Here is a 13,843-nt window from a genome sequence, read left to right as displayed (position 1 = left end):
CCAGGCCTTCCTAGAGAAGGCCCTGATAACCACTATCAGGAACAACTGTTCTGTCAACAAGGTACCAGGCCTTCCTAGAGAAGGCCCTGATAACCACTATCAGGAACAACTGTTCTGTCAACAAGGTACCAAGCCTTCCTAGAGAAGGCCCTGATATCCACTATCAGGAACAACTGTTCTGTCAACAAGGTACCAAGCCTTCCTAGAGAAGGCCCTGATAACCACTATCAGGAACAACTGTTCTGTCAACAAGGTACCAAGCCTTCCTAGAGAAGGCCCTGATATCCACTATCAGGAACAACTGTTCTGTCAACAAGGTACCAAGCCTTCCTAGAGAAGGCCCTGATAACCACTATCAGGAACAACTGTTCTGTCAACAAGGTACCAAGCCTTCCTAGAGAAGGCCCTGATATCCACTATCAGGAACAACTGTTCTGTCAACAAGGTACCAGGCCTTCCTAGAGAAGGCCCTGATATCCACTATCAGGAACAACTGTTCTGTCAACAAGTTACCAAGCCTTCCTAGAGAAGGCCCTGATATCCACTATCAGGAACAACTGTTCTGTCAACAAGGTACCAGGCCTTCCTAGAGAAGGCCCTGATATCCACTATCAGGAACAACTGTTCTGTCAACAAGGTACCAGGCCTTCCTAGAGAAGGCCCTGATATCCACTATCAGGAACAACTGTTCTGTCAACAAGGTACCAGGCCTTCCTAGAGAAGGCCCTGATATCCACTATCAGGAACAACTGTTCTGTCAACAAGGTACCAGGCCTTCCTAGAGAAGGTCCTGATATCCACTATCAGGAACAACTGTTCTGTCAACAAGGTACCAGGCCTTCCTAGAGAAGGCCCTGATAACCACTATCAGGAACAACTGTTCTGTCAACAAGGTACCAGGCCTTCCTAGAGAAGGCCCTGATAACCACTATCAGGAACAACTGTTCTGTCAACAAGGTACCAGGCCTTCCTAGAGAAGGCCCTGATAACCACTATCAGGAACAACTGTTCTGTCAACAAGGTACCAAGCCTTCCTAGAGAAGGCCCTGATATCCACTATCAGGAACAACTGTTCTGTCAACAAGGTACCAGGCCTTCCTAGAGAAGGCCCTGATAACCACTATCAGGAACAACTGTTCTGTCAACAAGGTACCAGGCCTTCCTAGAGAAGGCCCTGATAACCACTATCAGGAACAACTGTTCTGTCAACAAGGTACCAAGCCTTCCTAGAGAAGGCCCTGATAACCACTACCAGGAACAACTGTTCGGTCAACAAGGTACCAAGCCTTCCTAGAGAAGGCCCTGATAACCACTATCAGGAACAACTGTTCTGTCAACAAGGTACCAAGCCTTCCTAGAGAAGGCCCTGATAACCACTATCAGGAACAACTGTTCTGTCAACAAGGTACCAAGCCTTCCTAGAGAAGGCCCTGATATCCACTATCAGGAACAACTGTTCTGTCAACAAGGTACCAAGCCTTCCTAGAGAAGGCCCTGATAACCACTATCAGGAACAACTGTTCTGTCAACAAGGTACCAAGCCTTCCTAGAGAAGGCCCTGATATCCACTATCAGGAACAACTGTTCTGTCAACAAGGTACCAGGCCTTCCTAGAGAAGGCCCTGATATCCACTATCAGGAACAACTGTTCTGTCAACAAGTTACCAAGCCTTCCTAGAGAAGGCCCTGATATCCACTATCAGGAACAACTGTTCTGTCAACAAGGTACCAGGCCTTCCTAGAGAAGGCCCTGATATCCACTATCAGGAACAACTGTTCTGTCAACAAGGTACCAGGCCTTCCTAGAGAAGGCCCTGATATCCACTATCAGGAACAACTGTTCTGTCAACAAGGTACCAGGCCTTCCTAGAGAAGGCCCTGATATCCACTATCAGGAACAACTGTTCTGTCAACAAGGTACCAGGCCTTCCTAGAGAAGGTCCTGATATCCACTATCAGGAACAACTGTTCTGTCAACAAGGTACCAGGCCTTCCTAGAGAAGGCCCTGATAACCACTATCAGGAACAACTGTTCTGTCAACAAGGTACCAGGCCTTCCTAGAGAAGGCCCTGATAACCACTATCAGGAACAACTGTTCTGTCAACAAGGTACCAGGCCTTCCTAGAGAAGGCCCTGATAACCACTATCAGGAACAACTGTTCTGTCAACAAGGTACCAAGCCTTCCTAGAGAAGGCCCTGATATCCACTATCAGGAACAACTGTTCTGTCAACAAGGTACCAGGCCTTCCTAGAGAAGGCCCTGATAACCACTATCAGGAACAACTGTTCTGTCAACAAGGTACCAGGCCTTCCTAGAGAAGGCCCTGATAACCACTATCAGGAACAACTGTTCTGTCAACAAGGTACCAAGCCTTCCTAGAGAAGGCCCTGATAACCACTACCAGGAACAACTGTTCGGTCAACAAGGTACCAAGCCTTCCTAGAGAAGGCCCTGATAACCACTATCAGGAACAACTGTTCTGTCAACAAGGTACCAAGCCTTCCTAGAGAAGGCCCTGATAACCACTATCAGGAACAACTGTTCTGTCAACAAGGTACCAAGCCTTCCTAGAGAAGGCCCTGATATCCACTATCAGGAACAACTGTTCTGTCAACAAGGTACCAAGCCTTCCTAGAGAAGGCCCTGATAACCACTATCAGGAACAACTGTTCTGTCAACAAGGTACCAAGCCTTCCTAGAGAAGGCCCTGATATCCACTATCAGGAACAACTGTTCTGTCAACAAGGTACCAGGCCTTCCTAGAGAAGGCCCTGATATCCACTATCAGGAACAACTGTTCTGTCAACAAGTTACCAAGCCTTCCTAGAGAAGGCCCTGATATCCACTATCAGGAACAACTGTTCTGTCAACAAGGTACCAGGCCTTCCTAGAGAAGGCCCTGATATCCACTATCAGGAACAACTGTTCTGTCAACAAGGTACCAGGCCTTCCTAGAGAAGGCCCTGATATCCACTATCAGGAACAACTGTTCTGTCAACAAGGTACCAGGCCTTCCTAGAGAAGGCCCTGATATCCACTATCAGGAACAACTGTTCTGTCAACAAGGTACCAGGCCTTCCTAGAGAAGGTCCTGATATCCACTATCAGGAACAACTGTTCTGTCAACAAGGTACCAGGCCTTCCTAGAGAAGGCCCTGATAACCACTATCAGGAACAACTGTTCTGTCAACAAGGTACCAGGCCTTCCTAGAGAAGGCCCTGATAACCACTATCAGGAACAACTGTTCTGTCAACAAGGTACCAGGCCTTCCTAGAGAAGGCCCTGATAACCACTATCAGGAACAACTGTTCTGTCAACAAGGTACCAAGCCTTCCTAGAGAAGGCCCTGATATCCACTATCAGGAACAACTGTTCTGTCAACAAGGTACCAGGCCTTCCTAGAGAAGGCCCTGATAACCACTATCAGGAACAACTGTTCTGTCAACAAGGTACCAGGCCTTCCTAGAGAAGGCCCTGATAACCACTATCAGGAACAACTGTTCTGTCAACAAGGTACCAAGCCTTCCTAGAGAAGGCCCTGATAACCACTACCAGGAACAACTGTTCGGTCAACAAGGTACCAAGCCTTCCTAGAGAAGGCCCTGATAACCACTATCAGGAACAACTGTTCTGTCAACAAGGTACCAAGCCTTCCTAGAGAAGGCCCTGATATCCACTATCAGGAACAACTGTTCTGTCAACAAGGTACCAGGCCTTCCTAGAGAAGGCCCTGATAACCACTATCAGGAACAACTGTTCTGTCAACAAGGTACCAGGCCTTCCTAGAGAAGTCCCTGATAACCACCATCAGGGACAACTGTTCTGTCAACAAGGTACCAAGCCTTCCTAGAGAAGGCCCTGATATCCACTATCAGGAACAACTGTTCTGTCAACAAGGTACCAGGCCTTCCTAGAGAAGGCCCTGATATCCACTATCAGGAACAACTGTTCTGTCAACAAGGTACCAAGCCTTCCTAGAGAAGGCCCTGATAACCACTATCAGGAACAACTGTTCTGTCAACAAGGTACCAAGCCTTCCTAGAGAAGGCCCTGATATCCACTATCAGGAACAACTGTTCTGTCAACAAGGTACCAAGCCTTCCTAGAGAAGGCCCTGATAACCACTATCAGGAACAACTGTTCTGTCAACAAGGTACCAAGCCTTCCTAGAGAAGGCCCTGATATCCACTATCAGGAACAACTGTTCTGTCAACAAGGTACCAGGCCTTCCTAGAGAAGGCCCTGATATCCACTATCAGGAACAACTGTTCTGTCAACAAGTTACCAAGCCTTCCTAGAGAAGGCCCTGATATCCACTATCAGGAACAACTGTTCTGTCAACAAGGTACCAGGCCTTCCTAGAGAAGGCCCTGATAACCACTATCAGGAACAACTGTTCTGTCAACAAGGTACCAGGCCTTCCTAGAGAAGGCCCTGATAACCACTATCAGGAACAACTGTTCTGTCAACAAGGTACCAGGCCTTCCTAGAGAAGGCCCTGATAACCACTATCAGGAACAACTGTTCTGTCAACAAGGTACCAAGCCTTCCTAGAGAAGGCCCTGATATCCACTATCAGGAACAACTGTTCTGTCAACAAGGTACCAAGCCTTCCTAGAGAAGGCCCTGATAACCACTATCAGGAACAACTGTTCTGTCAACAAGGTACCAAGCCTTCCTAGAGAAGGCCCTGATATCCACTATCAGGAACAACTGTTCTGTCAACAAGGTACCAAGCCTTCCTAGAGAAGGTCCTGATAACCACTATCAGGAACAACTGTTCTGTCAACAAGGTACCAAGCCTTCCTAGAGAAGGCCCTGATATCCACTATCAGGAACAACTGTTCTGTCAACAAGTTACCAAGCCTTCCTAGAGAAGGCCCTGATATCCACTATCAGGAACAACTGTTCTGTCAACAAGGTACCAAGCCTTCCTAGAGAAGGCCCTGATAACCACTATCAGGAACAACTGTTCTGTCAACAATGTTACTGAATCTTGGAGGAGCTCTAAACAAGGAACAGTGGGGCCTGTCTGTTGGTACCGTACAGACTACAATAACACGGCAGCTCTTCAGCAAGTCAAAGGGCTGCTTTAGGGGGAGTATCGCCCTATTCGCACGGGTCTAGTATTACTATAGAACGTTGGTTATGTAATTATTACCCCAGCATGTCCGTGTTTTTCCAGTGGACGATTCGAACGGGATTAGTTTGACCAAACTGCCCCTGTGATAAATGTTTTTCCTAATTCAAAACTGACCGTTATAACGGATGCCTGGAGACACTCTTCTAGGCGTGAAGATATTTCAAATGTCTAGGGATAGTCTAATATTGGTCTAATGGCCTTCAGTTCACAGAAAGTCAAAGTAACAACCATGAACTGTAACCTACGCAGACATTGAAATACCTGACGGATTTGGCAATTTATCAATTAATTTGCACAATATCGTCCACTTCATCTTTTTAAAAGAGAAGTACGGCTCTAGGAAAGTTGATATGTGATAAAAACAGATCAGTCATCTGTGGGCTGCCTGCATAGCACTTTGTTTTAACCATCAATTTGTTCCTATGTTCTTACCCAAACTGGGTACAGCACCTGTTAAACTCTGAAATATCCCTCAAAACACAGGGAGGACGATTCACACGGGAGAAGTATTATCAGAGGACCTTGGCGTTTGCCGAAAAAACATTTTAGTTTTTTTAGGGATGGGATAATAACCTTCCTGCCAATGCTACCTGAGCTCCCCCAGTAAAACATATCCCCTCCGAGTAGGGCGTAAGATCATACAGTTATAGTCACAGAGAGAAAAGTCTAATTTCTCTGAGCAGGCCCCTTTATATCCTAATCAAACATTTTCTGTAAACACACAATACAATAACATGACGTGTCCGCTCTGACGTCAACCACTATCAACAGATATAGAAGAACAATCCGGAACATTCACTATCAAATGTGTTGACCGTCAACCCCTACAAATGAGTGTCGAACGGAACACTGGAATTCGTGTGTATTACAGACAGAGACGACATCAATGTGCTTATGCAATGTTACTTACTCCTAATTGAATATGAATTTATTGATCCTAAATATTCCCATGACACATTTTAATACCAAGTGTGTGTTTTAGAATATGGGTGTGTAGTTGTTCTGGTGTGGGCTAGATTACATTTTGATCTAACCACCTGACCAGAAGTAAGAATCATGTCATTTCCCCCTCATACTCCTGTATACACCTTTTTACACTTTCTCAAGCTCTCTCTCTGTAGTTCCCGGAGCAGTAAATTGTAGCCTAAGGTTACATCCCAAATAGCATCCTATTTCCTATGGGCCCTAGCCAAAAGTAGTGCACTGTGTAGGGAATAGGGTGTCATTTTGGGTTAAAACGTAAGAGAAATGGGGTGGAGAAAATCGCGTGACTGCCTGTGCTGAACGGAGTGCAGATTCAAAATGTGCTCCCGTCTCTCTACGGCTGCGTCCTTCACGCCACCCTGTTCCCTGTGTAGTGCACCAAAGTTTGATCAGAGCCCTATGGGCACTAGTCAAAAGTAGTGCGCTATGTTGGGAATAGGGTACCGTGTGGGACATTGTCTCTGTCTGTAGCGCGACAGAAACACGATGACATTATCTATGCTAAGCATGAGTTTAGTCAGCTGAACATCTCTTACCCTCCATTCACGCTTCCCAAGTTAACACGAGTAATTTCCAATTAAAACGCTAACAGAGTTGTGACTCGGGTTAATACTTCAACATGGCTTCGTTCCAAATGGCACCCTTGAAAATTACTGTATAAAATTATTAATTCAAGTACTGAGCTATATTGTATGCGCCAAAAAAATGGGGGAATTGTATTATTTTATACTAATATAAATGCTCAGAGAAGGAGATTTTGTTTAACAAGTAATATTATTTTGTTGTCAAAGATAGGTGTCAAATTATTGGCACCCCTTAAAGATTCTTAGAAATAAAGTAGTCAAAAGTGTAGTATTTGGTCCCATATTCATAGCACGCAACGACTACATCAAGCTTGTGATTCTAGAAACGTGCTGGATGCATTTGCAGTTTCACCATTACCAATAACACAGGAGGTTAGCATGTCACCATTACCAATAACACAGGAGGTTAGCATGTCACCATTACCAATAACACAGGAGGTTAGCATGTCACCATTACCAATAACACAGGAGGTTAGCATGTCACCATTACCAATAACACAGGAGGTTAGCATGTCACCATTACCAATAACACAGGAGGTTAGCATGTCACCATTACCAATAACACAGGAGGTTAGCATGTCACCATTACCAATAACACAGGAGGTTAGCATGTCACCATTACCAATAACACAGGAGGTTAGCATGTCTTGAGTATGATCTTTGAGCCTCTAAAACTTTCTCACTCATCATTATTCACAACTCATTCAGGATTATCCGTAACCATGGTAGCATCTACATTAATGTAGACATTTTTAGAAACAAATTCTATTCTTATTTACAAAAATACAAATTACAAAATGACAGACTACATTATTTACCATTACACAAACTAATCTGAAACACAACCAAAACAAAGTGCAAATGCAGCCAACATGTTTGATGTAGTCGTTGCGTGCTATGACTATGGGACCAAATACTACACTTTTGACTACTTTATTTCTAAGAATCTTTAGGGGTCTAATTTTTTTAGATAGAAAAAAATATTACTTGTTACACAAAATCTATTTCTCTGAGAAATGTTATTATTAAATAATATCATTCCCCCATATTTTTTTTTTTTTGGAGCATACAATATAGCTCAGTATTATAATTATTTATTTTATACAGTAATTTTTTCTCATCTTTATCAAGGGGGTCAATAATTTGGGACTCCACTATAGGGAATAGGGTGCCATTTGGTATACAGTCTCTCTCTGAACTGAGACGGACAGAATGGCTGAGTTACTGATGTCGTTTTTCCTCTCCAGAATCCGTACATCTACCCGGTGACGTTTGCCAGCACCAGTGAGTTGTCTGCTCTGGTCATCAGGATGTTTAACGAAAAAGGCACTCTGAGGGATCACATATGTAAGGTAAATGCACCATCAAGGCTGGGTTGTGTTCATTAGGACACACCGTAGCAAAAAAAAAAAAAAAAAAAAAACATTTCTCATTGGACAAATTCAACTAAATACCTCCCTGTTTGGTTCTTACTGAACATGACCATGGTGCTGCTCTCAGGTTGATCTTAACCCTTTACACTCCTGGGAATATGGCCTAATATGGATATGTGTCTTACAGAAGAAATATGAAAAGCGTATGCGTAACCACGGTAGCAATTGAACGGGAACAGTTTTGGAGATTATGATGGAAATGATTAGACCAAAAGGTGAGGATACAACAGTTCACCTGACAAGACGTTACACTGTTGATTTTTACGTTTACTGTACTTTTCGGCGCATTTGTTGATAACGAAATCTGAAAGTACTCTGGATACATTCAGTAACATAAGACGCTCTATTGAGCTCTCCTAGCTGTGCTGTTGAGAAACTAGAGCAAACACACTTGTAGTTGTTTTCTTTGGAACACAACCCTGCATCCCCGCCATCACACAGTTACTGTTGTTGTTTACGCAACCCAAAAACAGTCCATTTTATAAATCTCAATCTGCGTCAGGTGGGCATCATTTGAAAGCTTGTTCTATTGCCAACATGACTATTGCCAACATGAATAGCTAATAAGATATTAGTGTTAGGCTTTCACAATGCAATTGAGGAGGCGGACTCAATGCTGCAGAACTGTTTTTAGAATATTAATTCTACTATGTTCGAAGATTCATCCACCAGGACCCATCAACATTGAAGAATTGAAGAATATACAGTACATTGTCAGTCACAGGCTTCATTAGGAAATGTGTTGATTTTTGGTATTTGGTATTTTATTAAGATCCCCATTAGCTGTTGCAAAAGCAGCAGCTACTCTTCCTGGGGTCCACACAAAACATGAAACATGACATAATATAGAACATTAATAGACAAGAACAGCTCAAGGACAGAACTAAATCAATTTAAAAAGGCACGTATCAATACATACACACAAACTATCTAGGTCAAATAGGGGAGAGGCGTTGTGCCGTGAGGTGTTGCTTTATCTGTTTTTTTAAACCAGGTTTGCTGTTCATTTGAGCAATATGAGATGGAAGGGAGTTACATGCAATAATGGCTCTATATAATACTGTACGCTTTCTTTATTCTGGATTTGCGGACTATGAAAATACCCCTGGTGGCATGTCTGGTGGGGTAAGTGTGTGTTTGTCAGAACTGTGAAAAGACCCCTGGTGGTGTGTGTGTGTGTCAGAGCTGTGAAAAGACCCCTGGTGGCATGTCTGGTAGGGTAAGTGTGTGTGTGTCAGAGCTGTGAAAAGACCCCTGGTGGCATGTCTGGTGGGGTAAGTGTGTGTGTGTCAGGGCTGTGAAAAGACCCCTGGTGGGGTAAGTGTGTGTGTGTGTGTGTGTCAGGGCTGTGAAAAGACCCCTGGTGGCATGTCTGGTGGGGTAAGTGTGTGTGTGTGTGTGTGTCAGGGCTGTGAAAAGACCCCTGGTGGCATGTCTGGTGGGGTAAGTGTGTGTGTGTGTGTGTGTCAGAGCTGTGAAAAGATCCCTGGTGGCATGTCTGGTGGGGTAAGTGTGTGTGTGTGTGTGTGTCAGAGCTGTGTGTAAGTTGACTATTCTGATGTTGTACCCACAATAACAATCCGGACATACCCCAACCAAAAACCCTGGATGAACGGAGATATCCGTAACCACCGTAGTCTCCCTGCCAGACGCGTTTAGATATCCGTACCCACCGAAGTCTTCTACTGTATGCTACAGATATAGGGGTAGGAGGGTAAAGGGTTAAAACACTATAATAATACTACAGATATAGGGGTAGGAGGGTAAAGGGTTAAAACACTATAATAATACTACAGATATAGGGGTAGGAGGGTAAAGGGTTAAAACACTATAATAATACTACAGATATAGGGGTAGGAGGGTAAAGGGTTAAAACACTATAATAATACTACAGATATAGGGGTAGGAGGGTAAAGGGTTAAAACACTATAATAATACTACAGATATAGGGGTAGGAGGGTAAAGGGTTAAAACACTATAATACTACAGATATAGGGGTAGGAGGGTAAAGGGTTAAAACACTATAATAATACTACAGATATAGGGGTAGGAGGGTAAAGGGTTAAAACACTATAATAATACTACAGATATAGGGGTAGGAGGGTAAAGGGTTAAAACACTATAATAATACTACAGATATAGGGGTAGGAGGGTAAAGGGTTAAAACACTATAATAATACTACAGATATAGGGGTAGGAGGGTAAAGGGTTAAAACACTATAATAATACTACAGATATAGGGGTAGGAGGGTAAAGGGTTAAAACACTATAATAATACTACAGATATAAGAGTAGGAGGGTAAAGGGTTAAAACACTATAATAATACTACAGATATAGGGGTAGGAGGGTAAAGGGTTAAAACACTATAATAATACTACAGATATAGGGGTAGGAGGGTAAAGGGTTAAAACACTATAATACTACAGATATAGGGGTAGGAGGGTAAAGGGTTAAAACACTATAATAATACTACATATATAGGGGTAGGAGGGTAAAGGGTTAAAACACTATAATAATACTACAGATATAGGGGTAGGAGGGTAAAGGGTTAAAACACTATAATAATACTACAGATATAGGGGTAGGAGGGTAAAGGGTTAAAACACTATAATAATACTACAGATATAGGGGTAGGAGGGTAAACGGTTAAAACACTATAATAATACTACAGATATAGGGGTAGGAGGGTAAAGGGTTAAAACACTATAATAATACTACAGATATAGGGGTAGGAGGGTAAAGGGTTAAAACACTATAATAATACTACAGATATAAGAGTAGGAGGGTAAAGGGTTAAAACACTATAATAATACTACAGATATAGGGGTAGGAGGGTAAAGGGTTAAAACACTATAATAATACTACAGATATAAGAGTAGGAGGGTAAAGGGTTAAAACACTATAATAATACTACAGATATAGGGGTAGGAGGGTAAAGGGTTAAAACACTATAATAATACTACAGATATAGGGGTAGGAGGGTAAAGGGTTAAAACACTATAATAATACTACAGATATAGGGGTAGGAGGGTAAAGGGTTAAAACACTATAATAATACTACAGATATAGGGGTAGGAGGGTAAAGGGTTAAAACACTATAATACTACAGATATAGGGGTAGGAGGGTAAAGGGTTAAAACACTATAATAATACTACATATATAGGGGTAGGAGGGTAAAGGGTTAAAACACTAATAATACTACAGATATAGGAGTAGGAGGGTAAAGGGTTAAAACACTATAATAATACTACAGATATAGGAGTAGGAGGGTAAAGGGTTAAAACACTATAATAATACTACAGATATAGGGGTAGGAGGGTAAAGGGTTAAAACACTATAATAATACTACAGATATAGGAGTAGGAGTGTAAAGGGTTAAAACACTATAATAATACTACAGATATAGGGGTAGGAGTGTAAAGGGTTAAAACACTATAATAATACTACAGATATAGGGGTAGGAGGGTAAAGGGTTAAAACACTATAATAATACTACAGATATAGGGGTAGGAGGGTAAAGGGTTAAAACACTATAATAATACTACAGATATAGGGGTAGGAGGGTAAAGGGTTAAAACACTATAATAATACTACAGATATAGGGGTAGGAGGGTAAAGGGTTAAAACACTATAATACTACAGATATAGGGGTAGGAGGGTAAAGGGTTAAAACACTATAATAATACTACATATATAGGGGTAGGAGGGTAAAGGGTTAAAACACTAATAATACTACAGATATAGGAGTAGGAGGGTAAAGGGTTAAAACACTATAATAATACTACAGATATAGGAGTAGGAGGGTAAAGGGTTAAAACACTATAATAATACTACAGATATAGGGGTAGGAGGGTAAAGGGTTAAAACACTATAATAATACTACAGATATAGGAGTAGGAGTGTAAAGGGTTAAAACACTATAATAATACTACAGATATAGGGGTAGGAGTGTAAAGGTTTAAAACACTATAATAATACTACAGATATAGGGGTAGGAGGGTAAAGGGTTAAAACACTATAATAATACTACAGATATAGGGGTAGGAGGGTAAAGGGTTAAAACACTATAATAATACTACAGATATAGGGGTAGGAGGGTAAAGGGTTAAAACACTATAATAATACTACAGATATAGGGGTAGGAGGGTAAAGGGTTAAAACACTATAATAATACTACAGATATAGGGGTAGGAGGGTAAAGGGTTAAAACACTATAATAATACTACAGATATAGGGGTAGGAGGGTAAAGGGTTAAAACACTATAATAATACTACAGATATAGGGGTAGGAGGGTAAAGGGTTAAAACACTATAATAATACTACAGATATAGGAGTAGGAGGGTAAAGGGTTAAAACACTATAATAATACTACAGATATAGGGGTAGGAGGGTAAAGGGTTAAAACACTAATAATACTACAGATATAGGGGTAGGAGGGTAAAGGGTTAAAACACTATAATAATACTACAGATATAGGAGTAGGAGGGTAAAGGGTTAAAACACTATAATAATACTACAGATATAGGGGTAGGAGGGTAAAGGGTTAAAACACTAATAATACTACAGATATAGGGGTAGGAGGGTAAAGGGTTAAAACACTATAATAATACTACAGATATAGGGGTAGGAGGGTAAAGGGTTAAAACACTATAATAATACTACAGATATAGGGGTAGGAGGGTAAAGGGTTAAAACACTATAATAATACTACAGATATAGGGGTAGGAGGGTAAAGGGTTAAAACACTATAATACTACAGATATAGGGGTAGGAGGGTAAAGGGTTAAAACACTATAATAATACTACATATATAGGGGTAGGAGGGTAAAGGGTTAAAACACTAATAATACTACAGATATAGGAGTAGGAGGGTAAAGGGTTAAAACACTATAATAATACTACAGATATAGGAGTAGGAGGGTAAAGGGTTAAAACACTATAATAATACTACAGATATAGGGGTAGGAGGGTAAAGGGTTAAAACACTATAATAATACTACAGATATAGGAGTAGGAGGGTAAAGGGTTAAAACACTATAATAATACTACAGATATAGGGGTAGGAGGGTAAAGGGTTAAAACACTATAATAATACTACAGATATAGGGGTAGGAGGGTAAAGGGTTAAAACACTATAATAATACTACAGATATAGGGGTAGGAGGGTAAAGGGTTAAAACACTATAATAATACTACAGATATAGGGGTAGGAGGGTAAAGGGTTAAAACACTATAATAATACTACAGATATAGGGGTAGGAGGGTAAAGGGTTAAAACACTATAATAATACTACAGATATAGGGGTAGGAGGGTAAAGGGTTAAAACACTATAATAATACTACAGATATAGGGGTAGGAGGGTAAAGGGTTAAAACACTATAATAATACTACAGATATAGGGGTAGGAGGGTAAAGGGTTAAAACACTATAATAATACTACAGATATAGGGGTAGGAGGGTAAAGGGTTAAAACACTATAATAATACTACAGATATAGGGGTAGGAGGGTAAAGGGTTAAAACACTATAATAATACTACAGATATAGGGGTAGGAGGGTAAAGGGTTAAAACACTATAATAATACTACGGATATAGGGGTAGGAGTGTAAAGGGTTAAAACACTATAATAATACTACAGATATAGGGGTAGGAGGGTAAACGGTTAAAACACTATAATAATACTACAGATAT

At 41.3% G+C, this 13,843-nt stretch overlaps 1 protein-coding gene across 1 annotated transcript in view; it reads left to right on the top strand.

Annotated features, from left to right (window-relative positions):
• pxk (PX domain containing serine/threonine kinase) overlaps positions 1–13,843 on the top strand; it is a 57,135-nt gene that overhangs the window by 20,181 nt on the left and 23,111 nt on the right. The window contains exon 8 of the mRNA XM_084167398.1: positions 7,963–8,067. Coding sequence (XP_084023524.1) covers positions 7,963–8,067 — 105 coding nt within the window. The remainder of the gene's footprint in view (positions 1–7,962; positions 8,068–13,843) is intronic.

Source organism: Coregonus lavaretus, assembly GCF_964263955.1.
Source record: "Coregonus lavaretus genome assembly, chromosome: 8".
Classification (NCBI taxonomy): Eukaryota; Metazoa; Chordata; class Actinopteri; order Salmoniformes; family Salmonidae; genus Coregonus; species Coregonus lavaretus.
This window is presented reverse-complemented; position numbering and strand designations above follow the sequence as displayed.